The 24,340-nt window shown below is 34.4% G+C and overlaps 1 protein-coding gene across 3 annotated transcripts in view; it reads left to right on the plus strand.

Annotated features, from left to right (window-relative positions):
* The window catches only part of LOC106461154 (tetratricopeptide repeat protein 28-like), a 39,038-nt gene that overhangs the window by 7,557 nt on the left and 7,141 nt on the right, over nt 1–24,340 (plus strand). For 2 of the 3 annotated variants that reach the window (XM_022388023.1, XM_022388021.1), the window contains exons 6-13: nt 4,651–4,842; nt 6,418–6,543; nt 7,177–7,298; nt 7,504–7,641; nt 8,514–8,665; nt 9,259–9,563; nt 10,407–10,630; nt 17,445–17,592. In XM_022388023.1, the coding sequence (XP_022243731.1) occupies nt 4,651–4,842; nt 6,418–6,543; nt 7,177–7,298; nt 7,504–7,641; nt 8,514–8,665; nt 9,259–9,563; nt 10,407–10,630; nt 17,445–17,592 (1,407 nt within the window). The remainder of the gene's footprint in view (nt 1–4,650; nt 4,843–6,417; nt 6,544–7,176; nt 7,299–7,503; nt 7,642–8,513; nt 8,666–9,258; nt 9,564–10,406; nt 10,631–17,444; nt 17,593–24,340) is intronic. The other variant, XM_022388022.1, reaches the window with a different exon arrangement.

Raw genomic sequence — 24,340 nt, forward strand, 5'->3', positions numbered from 1 at the left:
TAAATAATATTGAAAAGAAAAAAAATAATGTCAAAGTGCATGCACAAACAAGTACTATCCATAAATGACACATCATGCAGCCTGTTAACTGCTTTTATACTAGTGGTGTGTTTCTTGTGAGGTCTGTAACGATCGATAATAATCTCATGTTGCAATTAGTCTAGAGAAATCTATAGCCAGTGGTTGTCGACATTTTAAGCATAAAAAATGTGACCCGATTTTAATGAAAAAGATTCACTTATGTAAAACACATATGACGTTTTGTGAAAAATCTGTACATGATGGAGAAAAATGGATATCATTTTTAGATTCAGCATACAGGAATTACTGTAGAACATGTTAACATTTCTAGACAATAAAATCTTGGCCTGTGTTATTATAGATCTCAGTTATAAGTTTTGAAACCTAGATCCCGACCTGCATGCCCTTAGACAAAATGTTTTCTCCCTGTGTGTGGGATTGGTTTAAGAGGTCCATTAGAGGTTTGATTTCTATTGTTTGTTTTGAATTTTGTGCAAAGTTACACAAGGGTATCTGTGCTAGCTGTCCCTAATTTAACTGTGATAGAAGGTGGCTAGTCAACACCACCCACTGCCAACTCTTCGGCTACTCTTTTACCAATGAATAGTGGGATTGACCATTAAATTATAATGCCCCCATGGCTAAAAGGACAAGCATGTTCAATGATGGGGATTCAAACCTGTGCCAATCAGATTGTGAGTCGAGCACCTTAACCACCATCTATTAAAGGAGGTAGTGTTAATTAAGGCTACTTCATAGCTGTGTTGGGAGAATTTATGAATGGAAAAGTTTACATTTTGAAATTGAGTTTTATTTTGTTGATTGGCCAGTAGTTTCTCTGTTGTCCACTTATCATGTGAAATTGTACTGTTGAACAGAACCTCTGTTACTATTTTTCCTAGTTTCATGTACTTTATACAATAATTCTTTTAAATTGTAAAGAAAAAATAAATTCCAAATTTGAAAGTCTATTAACACTGAGTTCACAAGCCAGGCCCAGAAATATAGTACCATTTTGTCAGGATTTTTTTAACGTGAACATGGAACTATGTTCTACATGCTAAAAATAGCATAAATCAAAACCTTTATGAAACAGGAGTTCAATGATACTTTTAAAAAATACTTGTTGTTTTTTTTTCAAAAGTTTTAGGCTTTTGGAACTCAGGAGCCTTACAGTTAGAAATTGTATGACAAATGGATAGAATCACCTGTGTAATAATGATAATGAGTTCTGTTGTGTTTCTTACATACTTCTTTTCATATTGACCTTCATGGAGGATATCATGGATTTGATCTGGCTGTCTGTAGGATATGGAGCACAATGTTCCACTTGAGATACATCATCATGCCAAAGATATTGCTTCTTGAAGATTCAGAGTACATTTGCAATAATAATATTGCCATTGTACTCATCAAAAATGCAAACGATATATTGAAGATGTGGTTGTTGAATGCCTCTGGTATGTGTCCTGGTAGACTCAACTTTTTGACATCATCGTTAGCTTCTTCTTGAAACATCTTGGTAATTTCATCTTTGAAAGGATCATTATACTTTGAACCATAACAGCATCCATATGCTGGTTGTAAGGCCCAACATTGGGGAAATGTTTCTTTGCTACTGATTGAATTAACTTCTGGTAAAATGATTTCAGATGATGGGGTACTTCCTTGAATAAAATTAATCTTCCCCCTTATCAGTAAGATTCTTTGCAATGGCCATGCATAATGTGTGATATCAAGTTGGCTAACAACAGCTTTGCAAACATCTTTGAACTCTAGAAGACACAGTTACGTGTGGAACATTTGGAATTGTCTTCCTCGGATTCTTTGGGTACATTGAGCGCATCTATTGATAAGTGGGATGATTGTGATTTCTTGTATCTCAAACGAGAAGTTTTAATTTGACCAACAAAAACTACAATTCCAGTTAAATTGTCAGTTATTGTTTCAGCACCTTCTACTGGGTCTGCATTGTTAGCATCGTCACACTCCAATAACATATCGAAATCGGCATCACTAACATTAGATGCATCATTCATGGTGACCGACAAGTCATTCAACTTAATCACATCAAAATTGGGAATATCATTTTCATCGTGAATGCAAGCAGTTGGTTTCATAGATAGTGTCACGTCTGAAGTTGATTGAATTACAGAATAAAGTTGTACATGCACCTGCTCCAAATCATAATTAAATGTTGCTGCATTGTATCAAGATACTTTTTTTTTAGAATGCTTTCAATTGTTCTTCGTGCTCATCTAAAAACTGTTGCAATTTTGTTCGACTCTGTACAATCAACTCAGCTACACTTCTATTCATTCCACCATTGGTTTTCAAACCATCCACAGCATCTCTTTCAGTAATGATATCATTTCATGTACCTGTATACTGGACTAGAAATGCTGTAGCTTTTGCAAAATGTCCATCAATTGGATCTTTCCCATCTTGAGTCTCTGTGTGGGTAAATATTTTGATTGGTAGTCCTACTTGTTTTGCAACAAGAAACATTCCATACAATAGTCATCCATTCTGGTAGCATCGAGCATTATCGCTTTGAATTGTTACTTCCTTTATTTCTGTGAATTATTTCTTTACACACATTAGTAAGGCTTTTACAATCAATAAAATAGCAGACCAATCTTGTTTGAAGTCTCCGGCAGAAATGTGATCATAGTAGCTTATGCTAATATCATCCAGCTCTTTCTCTTTATTTTCCAAACACTCTGGATCTATACCAACTCATGCATCTTTTACCATAATGCTCAAGGGAATTTTCTCAGAGATACATTTCTTCCAATTTCATCTTCTAATCCATCACAATGTATGCTGTCATACAAGGTAAATATTGCAGTAAGCTATCAATTCAAATTTGCTGGTTCTGAACATGTAACTAATATCCCATTAACAGTTTGAATTTGTCTTTGCAATCAGAAAGAATGCTGTGGTGATCTTCATGAGTGTACAATTGAATGTAATCAATAACTCAAAAAGGTAATGAACACACATCACAATTGGTTGGAACGGCAGTCGACAACATGTTGAATGAGTAATACATTGGAGACATGTTCCATTAAAATGATCAACATACTGTCCTTTGAGATTGGCTTCTACAATAGCCAACATGTGCATACAGTTGTTTCTCATCTGTGGATTTTCAGTTGTGAAGATTAACCGATTCAAGAATCTCAAGTTCTCATAAATGAGAATTCCTGAACCATAAACCACCCCCCTTTTTCACTTTTGTATCTGAATCTGTCAGAGTTTTTGACAGTTTGTGAAAGGTCATTACACCCATATGATCATTCCTGTTTGGAAAATATTCCATGTATCCTTTGTACATGGTTTTAAGGATTGATTATCAAACAAATCGAGAACAAGTTTCTTCTATGCCATCGATAATTAGTGTTTTCATTCTCCAAGAGAGCATATGAATATTTTTGTTGGACAAAATGTACTTCACAATACATTCTTTTTCTTGAATCTCTCAACATGTCTGATTGTTGGAATTAATTGTTTTCCACTTAACAAATGTTCAAAGTGTCCTCTTGATGTTACAATAAGCTCATCAATTGTTTGAATTCTCAGGATGGTAATGATTTGAATAAAACTGCCATGACTACATGTCATTGAATACTTCTCTCTGGCAACTGACATTGTATTGCTAATGCAATAATCTTAGTTGAATCATCATTATTAATTCAATTCTCTATTTTCTTGAATGTGGCTAAAGCAATGGCATCACTATCTTTGGGAAAATGATCTTGCACAGTGTACAAAATGCTTGTTCCACAAAACATACCATCCTTCCTTTTTCTTGATCATCAAAATCTCACCAGATGTTTTCTTTACGTTGCAATAACTGAGGAATGTTATGTCCACTACTCGATGGCAGTTGAAATACCTGTTGATTTTGAGCTACATTCTCGATAAATATTGCTTCTGGACCAGTAAGTCATTTTTATACATGTAGGATTGTATTTCTTAATAATGGTTTCCTCTTTGTCATCATCATCTACATACAGATTGGAAATATTATTCCTTTTTCTCCCCATTATATGTGACACTTTGTGTTTAACCTTTCGAATTGCACGAGGTTGGCTGCCAAGCTTATGGGATATCTTCACTGATGGATCAATACCATCTCAAGCACATCCACAGTGGCTATATGCATAACATATACCACAATGAGGGATTTTACACTTGCATATTATCTATGGCATATCCATAATGAAAACAAATTTCAATTCTCTCCAACTATGTTCATCCACTACAAATTAAGTGCAGTTTTGAGCATTTCAGACTCCAGGTTATATGTATGGAAAACCTTAGCCACTAAAGAAAATGAAACCACATTCATGGCCTATTAAAGAAACCTAAAAAAAACTTTCTGGCCTGACTTGTGAACTAGATGTTAATAGTTTTGTTCTTTGTGTTGTATAAATTAACTGAATAAAGTAATTTTGAGTAATTTTATTTTATATATTTAAAAACAGTCATGTGCTTTTAATGAGCTAGATCAGAAGATTAGGTACTCAGGAGTTTGAGGAGCAAAATGCTTTTTTTATCAACATTATATTCATATTTGAAGAATAAACAGATAGTAATTATGTAATTCACTAACTTTTGCAGGAAATCTTTGGGACCTAACAAAGGTATATTCTCAATTAGCCATGGCTTACTGGAACTTTATTGTTTTTGGAGAACTGAATTATATGCGCCAAGCTCTTGTCTTTCTGATTGTACAACATAGTTTGGCTAAGAAATTGAAATGGAAGACATATCAGAGGCTTGCACTAATAAACATTGGCCATATTTTTAATGGTAATGTAGAGCTATGAATTATTGATTTTTGTTCACATGTTTAATACAGGTTATCATTATAGTATATTATTATTTTAGCTACTGAAATTGGTAACATACACAGCATGTTTTTTAGGTATGAACAAATGAAAAGATATGAAAAGCTGAAGCATTTAATTGAGTAAGTCTATCTAAAATGAGCAAAACAAATGGGAGGATTTAATTACCTGCTTACTTACTCTGCTATAATTTGTACTTAAAACCACAGATTGAGGTGGCAACTTGTAAATTTATTACACACTCACTAAGCACCAAATACAGAAACTAAAAAATGTACCAACCTACAAAAAATCATGAGAAATCCGGTCTGTAAAAATAAGAAAGAAAAAATCCACCAAGAAAGCATTTTTTGAAGGAGTTTATCTTTAAAGATGGTTTAGTTAGAAAGATTTTTTGTGGATTTTGTTTTATTGTTATTATGTGAGTGTGTGTGTATATATATTTAACAAGCTAGATCAGAAGATTAGATATCCAGGAGCTTGAGGAGCAAAATGCTTTTTTATCACCATTGTATTCATATTTGGTTGTCTATTTCTGATAGACATTTGTAAGGTAAAAAATATTTAACAACTATGTATATAGATATATATATATATAAAGCACAAAAATCTGTTTGTCTGTCCATTATCTAACTACTCGTAGGGTCGCTGGGCTAATTTCAAACAAACTTTGTGAGATGATAGTTTGGAACAAGGGGTATGTTAATGGTGGTTCAGAACCTCTCCACCCCCATTATTGCTGTTATTGAGCATTTATTATCTTTGACATAAGTTAACTTTAATTACATTCATAGATGGCATCACATCCTTACACCACAAAAACATTTATCAAATTTTATATAACACAACATGCACACAGTATGGGGGGGGGAGGGCACATAAATGTCTTATATATCTTGGAGAGTGTGCTAACACTCTGTATGGAGGAATAGAATGAAGAAAAGTGGTTGATACTCTTACAATAATACATAAACTGAGATAAAGCTTCTACTCCAACAGCCACCATAAGGCTGATATAAAGAGTCGTTTCTTGAGTTATACCCACTTCCTACTTTGACTTATGCCTTACAACTTTGGCCCATAAGACACTTCTGCAGCTAATGCCCATCAATTAATTAATAATGTTAAAGTGTGTGGAAGGACATTAAGAGGGTGTTGAAAGCAGGTAACAGAAAGCATGCCTTCTGCCACTACTTTGGCAGCTACCTCTTCCTCCAAAAAGTCACACCGATCATTGAACAGCGTATACCATGTTTTAAGTAAATACAAAGTTAATTCTAAAAGCTTATACAAAACTTTTGGTGAGGTAATAATGAATACTATAATAATATAGTTATGTTATAAATAAATTGTGTAAAGTTAGGGTTTTTGTATTATTTATTATAGCATCCACCCCCACATTTTTTTACATTAATAACCTGGACACAGACAGGTACTACAGCTAGTTCTAAATAAGAGCTTTCGGAGTTTTTATATTAGCGATGTAACAGTCTTTTCATTAATTTAACCCATAAGGCATTTAATTTTATTATGTTAGCTCTTGGTCTTCTTAATGAGGCTGAAAGTATCCTAACTGAAGCTCTCTCGGCATGCAGACAAGTCAGTGATAAAACGACAGAGAGCATGGTTATTGGAGCCCTTGGAACTACTTACAGAAAATTGGGTGTGTGTTTATCTCTTGTAACTTTTTAAAAAAGTGCTTATCATTGTAACATGTTTTTGTTCTGTTTTTTAATTTTATAACTTTTATTTTGGGCTTAATTTAATTTAATTCATGATACAGTTTTATTTTTTATTACCACATTGATGTAGGAATATACACCTCCAAAAATTTTATATTAATTTTTACAAATGGTTCTTTCAAACTGTTTAATGTGCAAGTTTTTGAAGTCTATTGTGTCATGTCAAAGTTTTCAAAATAACTAAAAATGGTGTGTTGGTAAAACAGTGTTAATATTTTCTCTCTCTCTCTCTCTCTCTATTTTTTTTTTTCTTTTACCATTACTTGAGAAAACTAAGATATCCTTTTAAATCAGAGTTGGTGGTATTGGCAGTAAGATTATTACTTGTATATCTGTCTAGTGAAATTTAAAAATAATATTGGTTTTGAATCTTGTGTACCCTTGTGTCTAGGGGTTATCAGGCATATAAGTAAACACAATAGTGCAATATTATTAGAGTAACATTTTGAATAATTAAAAAATTAATAAACCAATAACAATAACATCTTGTCAGTTAAGACCACATTTTGCTATGGTTTGGTATTGTGTTTTGTCTGATTTGATACATCCTGTAGGTCTGTACGACAAAGCAATATGTTACCACACTCAACGTCTTCAGCATTGCCAGAATGTAAACCATCTTCGAGGTATATCAACTTATTTATCTGAGTTAGCACTGGACTTTTGGACTGCAAATGTAAGTAAACTTTATATAATGTTCTCACCTTAACTTCATCACCGTGTTTTAATGTCTTGGACCTTGTTATCCTTTGTTTTGTAGGATATAATAAAGTTGTATTGATCTGTTTGTGTGACACAAAGACAACAGTGACATAAGTATTTGGATTTATTTCAAACATCATTTTGTGTAACTTCAGAAAATAGCTATTCCTTTTTTCCAGGACTTGGACCAAGTGGAGATCAAACTAAAACAGGCCATAATGTATCAAGAGTTGATGAGATCAAAACTAGGTCAAGAGGATGTGTCTCGTGTAGCAAATTTTGACTTCAACCAGAGAGGATCTTACAATTTTATGCAGGTGAAGACAGATCATCGTAAATTTTTTAATTATAGTTTAGATTGTTGTTAATAACATCTACAAAATAAGAAAACTTAAGTTTTTGTTTTGACATTCCAACGTATATATATCAACTGAAACAATCAGTTTGAAACATATATGTTTGAAAAAACATTTATATGAACTATTTATTTCAAACAAATTTGTCAAAGTTAATAAAACTGTGCAATAAAAGTAAACACAAATGCTGTCATGTATTTTTGGCATATATATGTACATAGAGTGGTGCAAAATATGTGCCCATAGGGATTGTGAATAACAATAAAAAAATGTAGTTACTGTTTTGTTTTTTAACGTAAATGTTCAGATTGTTGGCCATTAACTTTGAATCAGTAAGTACTTCAGAGTTAATGGCCAGCAATTCAATCATTTACTTTTATAAACAAAAAAGTAAGTACACTTGTTTTACTGTTATTCACATTACCTATGGGGCACCACTTTTGCACCAATGTATATGTAATCCAAAACTGAGATGTTTGTTCTGAGATTCTAACATAAAAAGAAGAAAAATGTGTCCATTGCTTGTCCTTCCATTAACTCAGAAAGAAAAGTTATATATATCAGTTTTTTTGGGGTTTTTTGCAAAATCAGGTTCCTTAATATGTGCATTCATTCAAAAAGTATTTTTGTTAAAGAATTAAAACCAGGTTTTAATCTACTGTGTGATAAAAAAAATTGTTGACATTTTTGTATAATGAATTTTATCCATTGTTAAATTTGATTAACTTTTTTTTACTGTTAAAATTATTACACATTATTCTGCATTCTGTCTTTAAATTTCTCATGATGAATTAACTCTTGTACCATGCTAAAAGTTCTTAATTCCTACAAAGTCTGTTCTAGTTAAACATGGAAAAATCAAAAGTGCATTAGCAGTTTCAGAACTAGCAAGAGGGAGAGCCCTTGCCAATCTCATCATGAGAAATGTAAAAGAGTCTGAAAGTGGAACTGAATCCTGGCTATATGATGACAGCAAAATTTGTAGGTAAAACAGAGATAATTTAAGTAAGAAGAATATACTAATAAAATAATTTTTCCAGACGTTCCTAAAACAGCATTGCAATCTCCAGTGTGATGACTGTTTACATGAAAACATAGATAAATTAGTTTACTGGCTGTTGATGTATTCAATAATTTTTTTTTAATATAACAGCTTGATAAGCACTTAGATTCATAATGATTACTTAAAGTATAGCTTAATGTGGATGAATTGTGTTTAATTTTTCTAATATTTATCACTTTCATCATACTAATATTTAACCATTTGCAAAATTGTAAGTATGTAAATAAATATGGATTACACTGATAACATTGAAAAATTTACATCTGAAACTTTCATATTCAACAAAATGGACACTTAAGAATGTTGTTAACGTATGTGTGTTTACGAAAAACATAATTCATTTATTAAATCATATATAAAATGACCAAATTTAAACACACCAGTCGATTTTAAAGTTAGTGGAAAACCATTTTATTTTAGATAATTTAAGGTGAAATAAATGTGTTAGTCATTTCAGTTTCTTAAAAAAAAAGTTGGAAATACTATTAATATCATTATCTGTAATCTCATAATAGCACACAGCTTGGGGACTCCTTGATGGAAGAAATCCTGAAAGATTTTTACCTGACTGCAGATGAGATGGATTCCACTATCCTTGTGTATACCATGGCTCCAGAATTAAACCAGAATGGTCTTCTGGAACCGTGGTTATACATCTGGGTTGTAAAGAGTAAGGACTATCTCCAACCAGGAGAAGATCGAGTAGCCTTTCGACGAGTTTCTTGCTCGAATGTGTTGATTCCCAACAAAACTTCGGAAAAGGATGACCCACTTAGTAAATTATCTAGAAGCTTTGGACAGATGACTTTAAAAGAAGAATGTAAGATCTGTTTTTATCTGTTGTAGTGTAGGTAATAAAAATTAGTTGATTTAACTCAATCAAAATGGCTTTAAATAATGCAAGAATCATTAACTAATAACTGCATGTGCATGTGTGTGTGTGTGTATATATTTATTTTTATTTTTTTTGTACTGGAGTTTTTTCAGTCATAAAAGTCAAACACATAAAAAATGTTTAGAATATTTTATAACAAGAAACTTGGTAAGATTTGATATAGTATAAGGATTGAATCTTTGAAGATTGAAGACCCGTCACATTGAAAAAAAAATACACACACATGTCAAACACACAAAACAAAAATAATAGAATTCAGCATACATACTTGTATGTAGATGTATTTAGATATTAACAAGAGATTAAATCATAATGTTTTAAAAATAATTTCAGCTCGATTCTAAACTGGCTGAAAATGCATCTTTGAGAAACAAATATAAATTTTATTTTTAATTGGGACAAATTAGGCTTGAATATTGCAGTACTTTTATTAGTTTCATCATATTTTAAAGTAATAGTGAAACTCAGATTTACAGGAGGTTTATCTTGTAATTGAAATGACTCTTCACTAAAATAATGAGGTAAATTTTGAAATATTTTAGAAAAGCACATCAAATTATAAAATGTTAATTGGAGAATTATCATTAATATACTTTTCATTCTCTTTTTTAACAATAAAAAAATGTATCTGTTTAAAGATCTGAATATTTTTATGAGGCTTATAAAGGTGTTTTATATTATTCAATATAAAAATTCTATAAGTTTTAACAAAAGTATTATAATGGCCTTTCAGTGATATTTAGATAATCTAAATATAAAAATTTAAAGTGCTGAACAAGGATCATGATGAAGCCCATGGTGCACCTATAAATTCCAGCTTGTCAAGCAAAAGAAGTGAAAATTGTTCTAAGTCTGTCATTGAGAAAAGTACTCTATATCAGATACTGTGTGATCTAGAGCTCGTTCAAGCTGTTAATAGAACGTTTCCAGATGTTTCTGAAGAAGAAGAGCAGAAGAAAAGAGGACAAGAAAACAGCAAAATCAATAAAATGGTAACTTTTTCCAAAACTTTTCCATTTCTCATTTCTTTAGAAATTTCGTAATTATCAAGTGAACATTGACAACTAGTCGAGCTTATTTTTATCTGTGGCCAAAGAAATTGTGATATTTTTAAACTAGATAGAGGATTTAGTAAAACAACCTAAATGAAGTTATATGATGTACAGGTATAAAGACAGTATGTCACATATCTAATTCATAAGTATAAGAAATAGAAAAACAGAAAATATCTTTACATCATCAAAAAAAGAATAGCATTTCATTTATTTAATTATCTACTTCATGTGCCACCTTCTGTCCCAACTCCACACTGTCCCATATCTTTCTTGTCCTACTCGTTTTTGTGACTGCTTTTCTATGGCCTCAGATCTTGGTTTTCTAAATTTCTTGATCCCCGGTTTCTTGTATCTTTTATTTCTGTTTCCTTCTTTGTCTTTCTTTACAGCTATTTTTTTTTTGTTTGTCTTTACTCCATCTCTGACCTTTACTTCCTCACTGAGGTTCTTTATTACAACCCCAGTAGTTTTGGTGGAAACACCTATTCTTCTTTGTTTGTCACTTTGGTTTCAATTTTTTTCTTTCCATTTTCTATTTTGACTTGGTTTCTTTGTTTTTGGTATCTACTCAATAGACTGTCCACATCCCTTTCCCCCTATATCTGAGACATTTGTCTCACCCATTTTATAGGCCTTACCTGCAATCTTCTATTATTTCCTTGATTTTCCAACTCACTGGTCCACAGGTACCTCTGTTGCCACCCATCCATGGAAATCACATCAAACTACTCCTGTCCTGTTCCTTGTCCTCTTACTTCTGTTGGTCGTCCCCTCTCCTGTATGGGTAGCTGCTATGGCTCTCAGCGGGTGACTTCTTTAGAACTGGTCCTGATCTGGTCACCCCAATGCTTGCCTCTTCCACTTTAATCTCTTGTGTTCTTCCTACTCCAGCGATCTTGGGGTTCTACACATTGTCTCATCATCCTCTTTCCTATCCTCTTCCCACTGATCCTCTTCATCTTTTTTATCTTAAGAATGTGTTTTTTTTTCTTTGTTGGTGGTTGGAGCTATATAACCTGTCTCCCAACCAACTCAGGCTTTTGTTCCATACTTTTTGTTGTCCCCATGAAGTCAGGAGTTTGGCATTCTTTTATCAGCTTGTTCTCTCTGTATCACTTATCTACAAATTGGACAGTGGTAAGTTTACAAACTTACAATGATAAGATCCATGTTTTAAGTCGCTGCAGTTGACACAGCAAATAGCCCATTGTGACATTGCTCTCAAACTAGGAAACAAACCGAATCACTTTCTCATTCTTTATGATTCCAGATGAATGACTTTCTCAGTTTGTGTTGGACCCACTTTCCAAGGCTGTGCTTAACCCTCTCACTAGGGGAAGGTCAAAGTGAGCATGTCACCACTTTTTAGAGGGTTACATTCAAAATTGAATTAAGCAACTATACTTTCAATGTATATCATTAAATTTGGTATTAAAACATAGTTTATAATTCAAATTTTAATATAAGTTATAATATTATCATGGTATGTGAATAAACTTTTCATCAAAATGCAGGTTATAAATCAAATTTTAATATTATATAAGATTTATGTTCTTAATTTTATAAGGAAATATTTTTAAAAAATCGTTAATCTCCCCTAGTATGAGAATTGCTCTCTAGACCTTCCCTCTTCTCTAATTTATTTACCACCCCTCAACAAAGTGTGGAATTTGATGTAAATTACTATCTTAATATAAATATTGCTCAGGCAAAGCATAGTTTGTATAGCCATCAATCTTATTTGTTTACAGAGCCATAAATTAGTAAATCAGACCCACTTGCCACACCCACCTGTCACATCCTCTTTTTCACAAATTGCCAATAGTTCTCTGATGTTTTATACTACATTATTTATAACTAATAGAAAACCAAAGTTTTAATCTATCAAATGGGATATTATATTGCATTGTTTTCTGTACAGAGAATTGTCTATTTCCTGGTTCAGTTTTAAATTTATTTTCACAGGAATCACATTGACTAGCTTCGCTGAATTTTTAAAGGTTCTTATTGCAGGTTAGAAAGCCAGAAAAATTATGATAGTTAGAGGACATTGTTTGCTCTTTACATGTTACTATTCTGTTTTCTTAAGAGCATTATTAAATGAAAAATTGTTTAATGTAGCAGTACCATCAATATAAAAAAGTTGGCTTAAATTTCATCTACAGTTAACAGCAAAAAAAACAACAAGGTAAGTACTATATTTCTTGTTTTTCATTTGTATTCTCTGTTTATTATTATAAAAGTAACTAAAATTTAAAAATTAGAAACTTATTGTTTTAGATAAGATAAGATAAAGAACAATAATAGTAAAAATTCTTCATGAGGTTTGTTTACAAGCACTTGATGGGTTATAGAATTTGAAACAGTAATGACAGCTACAGATTCTTTGAGTAATTTACAACGTTTTTGGCAAAATTATTAGTTATACATGGATTAAAGGGCAATAAAAAAACTAAATTTAAGTAGAAACAAATGTATACTGTTACAAGCTTCAAGATATTTAGCATAAACAATTGTAGTTTCCTGTTACAATTTGCAGTCATTATAGAAAGAAAATAAAGGTAATTTAGGTTTATTTCATATTTTTTATGGTGGTTATAAGGTTAGTCAAATTGGCCAAATGCATATAGAGTTAGGGTAGGTAAAATAATAAATAAAATATAAAGTTTTACTGAAAGAAATTACACAAATGAAATTTGACAATTTTCAGATAAGGAAAAGTATTTTAACCTTAACATTAAAATCACTTTGCACTCAAAGCAGTCAATACTTTAACTCCATATATATACATAGAGAAATTTTTAAAATACTTCATTAAAAATTCTGATTTTTTTTCAACAAGGGACTTGTAATGTTTACTGAAAGATTGCAAAATTTTATGAAGATACTCAAAACATTTTAAAAGTTATATTATGGAAATTCCAATGGTCAGTTTAGGGTCATGAACTCAGTAGAATAAACTGAGCCCATAGCAAGAGAGTTAAACAAAGTAGAGTTTCAGATGCTTTTCTTCACATTCTTGTTTGTCTTGTGTCCCATCAGTCCTCAGGTTTGTCCTCATTGGTTGTGTTTTTTTTAGTTCTGTGCCCTTCCATTGACCTTGCTACAGCCTCTTATAATTTCAGGTCTCCATATCTGTTATTCTAAGAGTTTTGGGCTTCTCCTGGCCCTGTTTTGACAAGAATTGACAATTGCTATCTCCACTTTTCTTCAAGAGGCCTTTCGCATGGGCTCATTTATCTAACTTTCCAAATCTGTTTTGACTCTCACTCAGTTTCTTGTTCAATTGGAGGTTTTCTTCAACACCTGCACTTGGTAAGCTCAGTCCTCTTTCTTGTGTGTTTGTGCCTTGCACTGGAGGCTCTTGCTTCCCTAGGAGCCCTGATTCCTTTTGGTCATGCATATGTGCATCCTCTTAAATGGGCTCTGTGGGATCATTGGAACATGTCCTGCATTACCTTACCTGCTCTTTGATCTCCACCTTCCTCTATACATCCCTCTGTTGTGATGGCTTGATCACTCTAATCCATCCTAGGGTATACTACCCCCTCAACTTGCATCTTTCAACAGATGCCTCTCTTTCTGGTAGAGGGCAGTTCCCAACACTACCACTCTCTCCAGAGTCTGGTCACCAGAGGAGTGTTCTTTCTGTACTAACTTTCAGAAGATGGCTGTGTTTTATCAGGCTTGCTTTCTTCAGTTACAGTTGTCCAGTCATCTTGTAATGATACACTCAGACAACTCTGTGTCAGTCACCACAAGGGACGCACCCACTCTTGGCACCTGTGTTTTGTTGCAATTGTCATATTCCTGGAGTTTGTATCTGATGGCAGATCACTTCTTGACATTATTCATCCCATAGAGTGGTCCTTACATCCTTCTATCTTTCATTCAGTTTGTTTTCATTTTGGAATCCCATATATTTCTTTCTTTGTGACTTCCAATTTGTAGGTCTCTCATCATTTGACCTTGGTTGTCTGTTTTTTATGACAAGGTGTTGTGCCTTCACCTTCATGAATGGAATTTGTCCAGTCCCTTATGTGATATATGGAATTTTACTGCAAACCAGCCTGTTTTCTCTCCTGTCCGCCTTCTACTGTCACCCTCTATCAATGTACATGGGCTGTCTACTGCCACTGGTACCTCTGTCATTCTCTTCATCCAGATCATCCTACTCTTCCACATCTTACTTCCTTCATTACCTGCCTTTTGATCTAGGGCCTGTCTATTTTTTCCTGTACAGGTTACAGTGGGGCATTACCCACAAACTTTTGCCTCTTGCCAGGCAATAATCCCTTACTTTTGCCATCTTCATGTGGTTCCTCTTCCTTACTAAAACCTTTGTGTGGCTCTTCAGGTTCTTACTTGCCCTCCTTAGTGGCCCATGTTCCTTGTATCATTTGTCTCTAAAAACATATTTTCTCTGTATTTGTGGTTATTATCGTTCAGACATTTACACCTTAGACACCTCTTGTACTCTCTGTCATAGGGACCAATTGATGTTGTTTCTACTCCACTGATTTCTTCTGAAAACATGAGCTGCCTAGGAGAGCAGTCAGATGTTTTCTCCTATCTCTCTCCCCTCTATCTCACCATTTTATGATTGTTCTGATTCTACTCATCTTTTGTGTTCTATATGGGCTATCTATTTCTGTCTTGCCCAGACTGCTCCTTTTAGTAGTAACTACCATTGTCTATTGTTACCATGCCAGACATCCTCTCAGGACTTGTCATTGCACACTTTAACTTGTTAGGTTCACCAACTTAGCTATCTTTTCTTCTTTGAGTGAGTCTGACCGTACATTTTTTTACACCTCCACTAGTCAGTGTCAGCATATCTTAGCCTCTCTTGCCTTTCATTGTCTCTGACCTTTGGAGGAGATCTTACAAACTAGTATATATAAACTATCCCTTACAAATCCATTTCTTATTTCTTACGTCATTAGGTGGTTTCCTATACCTCTGGTTTTTGCCTCCTTCCAATTGCAATTCTTCAATCTATCCAGAGGCTCTAATGTGATGAGTTTTTCCTGTTTTGTCTTTCAGTGATCTCCATGTCATTCATATGTTTCATGGAACCTCCATGCATGTACCATGATTTTTATATACATTCCAAAACATTGCAAGTTCCTTGAGAAGAAAAACTACAAAAACAAACTGAAGTGAAGTAGACAATACTGACCAGATCAAATGTTACATGAGGAACTACACTTTAGTTTTTGTGCTTCTTGCCATTGGAACCTGAAAAGGGGTCACTGTCTCCTCACAGGGAATACTTATCCGAAATATGCATTGATTAAGGGAGAATGGAAATGTTAAACCCATCTGCTCAATAACTGCCATTGAGAGGGGTTTTTCTTCGAGACTGCTTTGGCAGCATATCTCTATAAATTACATGGTCAACAGTGAACAACAGCACCAGGTATAGTCCTGCCATTACATCTGACTTGCACTTGCTGTTTGTAGTCTTAGTAACTCATTGTACTGTATCTCAGTGTGAACCCAAATCCAGAGGATTGTACATGATGACAGTGGTCCACAAAGGCTCTCCAGTAATCTCCCCATTGCATATTCCTCCCTCAAAGCTTCTAGTGGAGCACCTGAGAACACTTATTTCCCCCTGTCCCAAGCCACTGGGGATGTCGATATGGTGAGTTCCTCTGCAAGTGATGTGTTTTCACACCTCATGTGAGATGTACAGCTATGATGTTCCCTGGCAGTGTAACATAGGATATCCCATTATCTTCCAAGCAGTTCCTGGTGGGGTGGGGTGGATATGTCCAGTTGGATGGGACTTTGATTTGGTTTGGGATATTGGTGTGAGCTCTTCTTCTCTCCATCTGTCTGTACAGTATCTATCTCGTATAAGTATTTCACCAAGATAGAATGGCCTAACACCCTAACCACACTACATATTCCCACATTTTGCCCACTTTTGTTACACATTTACCACTGGAACTGGATTTACCCAATATTATTTACTGTAACTCTCTCTCTCTATATATATATATATATATATGAATAACAAGAAGTAGGGTAAGTATTCCCTGCTTGAGAAGGATGCAATCTCCCACTGGGTGCTGCTTCACTAGGTGACCCTGGTCTCACGGAAATCACACATTGTGGGATTTCCCTCTCTGTCTCTGTTTCAGAAAGGAGCTCATCTTTGTAATTGGTCTGCACCAGCCCCTCTACCATTTTTGTTATGGGATTCTAAATCTTAGTGGTGCAGGTAGGTAAGTAGTATTTCTAAAATTAACATTTTCCTTAACTGAAAATGCATTTCAGATAGATACTTCCTCTTTGCACCACCTTTCCATCTTTTTTCCCCACTTCTGGTGCATTTTTTTTTTGCCTTTTTCAACAATAAGCGTATGATTACGTGCTAGTGCTCACAGGGAATACTGCTCATGAAGGTCATTGTTGCCCTTTTATTGGTAGAGTGCTAAATGCTGCAGCATTATGATGATTACTTCATAGGCTGGCACAATACACATAGAGACATGTAGGGGTGTGAATTTGTTCAAGACATATGGCATGCACAGAAAATTCCACTGCAGTTTAGAGAGGTAAATATAGATCTGAAATACATTTTCAGGTAAGGAAAGTGTTAGCTTTACTAGACATAGATTAAGTTTAATAAGCTTTTGTTGAAGGTTAATGATTGTTGATAAAGTTCAAATATTGCTGGTCATAATACAAAAAAAGGTGCAGCAAATTTTGTACTGCCAATAAATTTTATTGTCTAAAGGAACGAATAACCATTTCTGAGGAAGAGAAGTCCAAAGTAAAGGAAACTCTGCAATATTATTATCATATGTGCATTGGTGAAATAGCTGATGTCCTTCCTCAACCAAGAAGTGAATGTGATATCCCACGTTTAATAATTATTCCACACAGTAAGTGAATTAATATATGTTTAGAGAAGTTAAGTCTTGTAATATTGCTTTAAAAAATTTTAAATTAGCACAGTTTATAAAATATTGAGTTTATTATTCAAAATGGTAAACAGTCATAAGAACAGCTTAATGCTCTAAATGAAACTCTTTAGAGTAAGAGAATACTATTAAATGTCTCCTTCCTGTAGAATATTAGCCCTCACAAAATTTAGTGAGTGGATGTTACTGTACATTCTGATGTAAGCCTCATGCAAGTTATATTTTAAACATATTCAGAACCTCTAAGATAATGAGAACAGTTCTTGAGTTAACACTAAGAATGCTTAAAACTCTAGCTTTCTCTCATTTCTTGTTGTTTTAGTTTTACATTCAGTATAACCACTTTTATGTAATGATTTATTAATAGTCAGCTAATTTTGTTTTGTTTGTTTGTTTGGAATTAAGCACAGAGCTACACAATGGGCTATCTGTGCTTTGCCCACCATGGTTATTGAAACCCGGTTTCTAGCATAAGTCCACAGACATACCACTGTGCCATGGGGGAGCAACTAATTTTGACTATGCATTATTTTCAGAATGACTTAAAAATAAAATATTCTAAGTTTTTAAAAAATGTACCTACTTCAGTAAAGGGCTTTTGACTGCATAAAATAGATCCTACACACAAGAGCTCTCCTAGCTTAGTGGATATATCCACTAACTTCTGACCATGAGAATCAGTTAATGATACTGACACTTTCCCTCAGCACTTCTTCCAAATCCAAGTTTAGTATTATCTAGGTGCAATTAGAAAGTTTCACTATGTAAGCATTACTTTCTGTCCCATAGTAGCACACTTTCAGCCTGCATTTTCATGTGTGTTTGACTGTACCTAGTATTCAAGTAAAAGTTTGTGCTTATAAAATATTTCAATCCGCATGACTAAACATATTCCATCATAATCAGAAAAAACTGAATACACCAAGTTTACATTTGATAAGATATTCAAGCTACCTTCCATGAATTTCATATAGTATTGATAATTTCATCTACTCTTAATTATTTTGATTAGATTAAATCAAAATATCCTGCACTACGCGAAACAGAAACCAACAATTAAAACTTTGTTTTCTCTCAGCTGTAGTGTGAGTTTCCTTGTTATTCTTATTCTTCTATGAAAATTCACTACCTGCCAATTATATCAATGTCAAAATTGAAACATTTTGTTACTAGTATTAATGAAAATTAGAGGACCATAAATAATACCTTTCAAGTCAATAATAACAGTTACTTTATATCACAAAGTTATAAAGTTGAAATAAAATCCTGTATTTCCATTCTCATTATACAATACATGACTTTGTATAATGTTCATACACATATATGAGATCGCAAACCTACATTTTATTTATTCACGTATACTGCCATATACATATACCTACACATTATCACTTACACTAGTAGCTTAAAATGGACTGTCTGTAGCAAATTTACTTTGGTAGTTATCTCAGGTTACCTTCCATAAGTTTCATTTTCATAATAACTGTTGTCTTTAACCCATTCACTGTGACTGGTGCATCTATGGCCTCTAAATTTTTTATTTTCATTTCACTGCATTAACTCGTCAGAGTCAATGCTATCCGGTAAATCCATAAAATAATTAGCCCGGCATGGCCAGGTGGTTAGGGCGCTTGACTCGCAATCTGAGGGTCATGGTTTTGAATCCCTGTCCCACCAAACATGCTCACCCTTTCAGCTGTGGGGGTATTATAATGTTATGATCAATCCCACTATTCATTGGTAAAAAAGTAGCCCCAGAGTTGGTGATGATGACTAGCTGCCTTCTCTCTAGTCTTTCACTGCTAAATTAGGGATGGCTAGCACAGATAGCCCTCATGTAGCGTTGCACAAAATTCAAAACAAACCATAAAATAATCTTGGTCTTGTCTCTGGCAGGTATTGCTGCCAAGGCAGTGAGACATTGTCATACAGGCCTCTGATATGTTGATAGAAACTGATACATAGAAGGCAGAAATAATTCACTTACTATATGGCAACATAAAGCAGAATGTCAATGGACAACATTACCACAAAAATTTACGATTCACAACCTTGTGCAGGAATTTTAAAAGTAAGAATCCAAAAATGTACCAGCTGCAGTGAACATAAAAAAATTCAGAGACCACATATGTACCAGCCACAGTGAATGGGTTAATATACTGCCATCTACAAGCCACCAAACGTTCGCGTTATTCTTTTCAGTGATTACAAAATAAATAATTCTTAGAAAAATTCAGTAAGACAATACATCTATAATTTTCATCAGCCAGAATTAATATTTGTGATGTCAGTATATATACACATCAATATATGCTTAGAGCAAAGACAACTCCCTTACTGCATATGAAAAATCATATACACATTAAAGTGTACTGAAGAGAATCCAGTGAGGACCATGTCGTATGATACATGGAACTTCTGTCACTCATCTAGATCAAGCAGTTCTCTCAAAATGTCAAATGAGATTTCACTTCAGAAAATTATTCACTACCTGAGAAAGCAAGGGTTGCAACTCCCTTTCAGTCATTGATTTTTCAACCTTATGACTGTTCTAACTTATGATAATCAATAAGGTATAACCTGATATCCTAGAGATATCTCCTATTGTGAAACTCATCAGAACTATGCATATGATTGGGTTTAATTTCAGCCATACTGATTAGGAAGCTGTCAGCAGTGGTTTAGCTAATACTTGGAGCTGTTATTAACCTCTAGATCCAATATTTCTTCATCTGGCTTATCATGAACAGCCACATAGAAACTTCTAGTTTTTTCCTCCTCACCTTCTGGGTTTAGGAGAAATAAAACAGTATTCTCATCCCCCTCTGACTCATCACTCCTTTCCTATGATTCGTGGTCAAGTCAGTGCACAAAAAGCTAACCAGTAACCTATGATGCTGCTGGTCAACCTGCTTCTACACATGTACAGTACTCTACAATAGTGTTAGGACAAGAGAATATTTTGTCATTGTTTCCATTTCATGAGGCTAATTCTTCCATACCATTACAGAATGTAAATTTCAACACTATGGTAATGCATCACTAATCATTGTTGACAACTGAATGAGCCAGGGTGAGAATACTTATCATTCTTTAGAATTCCCATATACTTGTACCAAGTGCATGTCATAAGGGTTCTGCTTGAATGAACATGCTGACCAAATTTAGGGTCTGAAATAACTGTCATGGTACCCCATGTAGTGTCTTAACTATATAGAAAGAAGCTAGCATATGGTACAGGTATATGCTAGAAGAAATCAATTTAATAGTACTTTGCAAATACACCTTGATAGAAACAGAGTTTAACATCATATATTAAGTTTTTTTGTCATGCCACATCCCAAAAAGCATAAAGAATTGTCAGTATAGCAGAGAGTTTGCATAAAAGCTCTACGTGATGCTGGTTGGACTCTCCTACAAATTGCTGTAGACTTGAAATGCTCCCCAAACACTGTCAAGTACACTCTACATCGTGAGACTGAGACAGGTAAATTTTAAAATAGGAAAGAAAGAGGCAGAACACCCAAACTCAGTGATACTGATCTTAAGTATCTTTGTTTATGCACCCTTCGAGACAGAAGGAAAACTGCCACTGATCTCAAACACGAGATAAACGACCAAGTACCAAATGACAGAAAAGTGTCAAGATCTACAGCATCAAGAAGACTCAACGAGAATGGAATATTTGGTCGTGTAGCAGTTAAAAACCTTTACTTCAATCTCCAAATATTGTCAAGAGACTGAATTTTGCTAAAGAGTACAAAACTGGACTGCTGATGATTGGAAAAGGATGTTATGGATGGATGAGTCCAAGTTTGAAATATTTGGTTCAAAGCATAGGTTGTACATCCAGTGGAAAAAGGTGAAATATGCTTACCTCAACACATATCACCTACCATGAAGCATGGGGGAAGCAGTGTGATGCTTGTTTTTTGTGTTTTTTTTGGGGGGGGGGGAGTCTGCTGAGGCGACAGGAGATATTTGCAAAATAGATGGAATAATGGATCAGTACAAGTACCATCAGATATTGATCCATTATGGTATACCCAGTGGTTTACTTATTATTGGCAAAAGACTCTACTACCAAGAAGGTAATGACCCCAAATACTCATCCAACCTATGCAGAAATTACTTAGCTAGGAAAGAAGCTGCTGGAGTCATTCAAATGATGCAATGGCCCCCACATAGCCCCAGTCTCAACCCAATTGAGCAGATCTGGGATTTGATAGATCAAAAACTTGACAAATCAAAGTTACTTCCAAAGAAACTTAATGGGAGTGTATTAGAGACATTTGGAGTAAAATCCCAAAGTCACTTTGATTAAATATGTTGCAACAATGCCTGAAAGACTGTCTGCAGTAATTAAAGCAAAAGGGAGCACACAAAATATTAACTGTTTGCTGAACTCAAGCACTTCCACTGAGTTTCTGTTCTACTAAATATGAAGATTAATAAAATTTTGATGTTTTACCTTCCATTGTTCTTTGAAAGTAGCCTAAAATCTAATTTTTTACTTTGTCCTAACACTTTTGCACAATACTGTATTACACACTTTCACACATCTCTTGACTGCTTAAACTTGTACTTTAATGGACCAACTTGTCAGAGCACGAAAAAAGGTCTTCTCCAGTTGGAAATAAGCTTCTATCATGCCAGTGGCATATATCAATGTCATACACATCTCTATGCATATATACCCTTTCTTCCACTGTTTTATCTTAGCACCTTTTATTTGTGTGGTGCCATTTCCTAGTTGTCAACTAGCATATTCATATGCATCAACTAAGGCAGACTTTAACCATTCTTGTAAACACTGTGTAACATCTACTCTAGAAGGAGGACTGTAACTCTGATCTACAGGGAGCAATACTTCTTGAACAAATATGAGGATGTTCAAAAACATCTTGTTTAATTTTGCTCAATTGCTCTATACGTTATCATCACATATGGTGAGTGTTTATCCTGGTCAGTTTTATCAAGATTGAAAAATATGGTAAGCATATGCTTGACAGTCTGTATTACCAATTCAGCTAAACCTATCAAACTGAGTGTGAGTTTTCACCATACCTAACTTTTTACACACTTCAGAGAGCAGATGGCTGTTGAAGTTAGCTTCCTGATCTGTGTCAGTCTTCTCAGGTGCTCCAAACTATGCCATCCAGTACTGTTCTGATGTGTCAGTCAACGGATAGGCCTCATCTCACCTTGTGAAATAGTTGATAGCTATTAATATATAATGATAACCTTATTCCATCTCTGGGAGTGAACCAGAAGTGGCCAAGGCTGGTCTCCTAAAGGAGAACCAACAATTCTCTGCTGAAGTTTATTGTATTTTAACTGACTTCTGTGGGTTGTACACACACCATACATTGTTGAAAGTAGTGATGAACAGCTTGAGTGCAGCCAGAAGAACTGCTATCAAATGTTAGCAGTAGTGGAATGACCTACTGGTTTGATGTCACCATGACTGAAATGGTTTCAACTCCCACACAGTGTCCAGAATTAGTATATTCGATGAACAGACAGAATCTTACCACAGAACACAACAATCCATCATAATTTCCATGTTGTGGGGGCCAGACAGTGCTATATGACTCATACTGTTGCAATGCTGTTAACTAACATGCAATCATCCCTTCCAGATTTTGAAAAGTTCATCAACCATTTCAGTAATGCATGATACACTCTGGTAGTAACTTTTCTACTATATAACTAGTGTTTTATGTAGACCACAACTTTGATCAGTTCTTTCTTCATTCGGTATCTACATTCATGAATCATGAGTATGCAACTACCATAGATGATTACACTTTCTACTCCATTCTGCAACTGGGATAACACTGCTCTGATTCCACTGTTGCTACCATTGGTATCTAACAATAATTCAGTCTTGTTGTGGATATGCTAGTACTGGAGCTTCCTCTAAAGCATGCTTCAAGAACTGGAATGCTTACTCATACTCTTCATTACATCCGAAGCATATTTCTACTTTAGTGAGAGCTGACACTGGTGAGGCAATCATGGAGTAGTTGGCTGCAAAGTGTCAGTGTTACGATCAAAGACCAATGAATTCATCATGGGTTGAGGCCAGTGTCTCACTGATACTACTTTAGCAGGATCTGTTGAAACTTCATTCCTATCCACAGTATGATTGAGAAATTCCGCATCCATGCATATGATTGCACAGTTTCAAGTCTGCCTGTTTTGTCAACAGGAATACCATTTTCAGGTTCTCAGCCACAAACTTGAATGTGTGATCAAACCTTAACCATCACAAACATAGACCAGGCATTTTGTCCATTGCAGTTCCATTAGCCTTTAAAAAGTAGTGTGCGCATTATAGACCAAATGACATAATTCAAAACTCATGCAAGCCATCTCTCTTGGTAAAATAATTTTTAGGTCTGCTCTTGTCATCCATTTCTACTTGCCAGATCTAAAGTGCTGAACCAATGAGGACCTTCCAATGCATCCTTTAAATATTTTTTATGAACATTCATTGGTAGTTGCTGATGTCACACTTTTTGAATTTTTACCTAACCTCACATTTGTGGTTTAACCAGATCCAGGTTGGTGTTAAATCTAGAGGGTGTAACATCCAGAATATTTTCAAATTTACTAAAAGTATGATAGCTTTGTATTAGGGCTTCCACACTGTGAAGACAATGTCAGTAACCATTTTCACTGGGGAGACATGCAGTGTTATATG

This window comes from Limulus polyphemus, unplaced genomic scaffold (genome assembly GCF_000517525.1).
Source record: "Limulus polyphemus unplaced genomic scaffold, Limulus_polyphemus-2.1.2 Scaffold906, whole genome shotgun sequence".
In the NCBI taxonomy this organism is placed as follows: domain Eukaryota; kingdom Metazoa; phylum Arthropoda; class Merostomata; order Xiphosura; family Limulidae; genus Limulus; species Limulus polyphemus.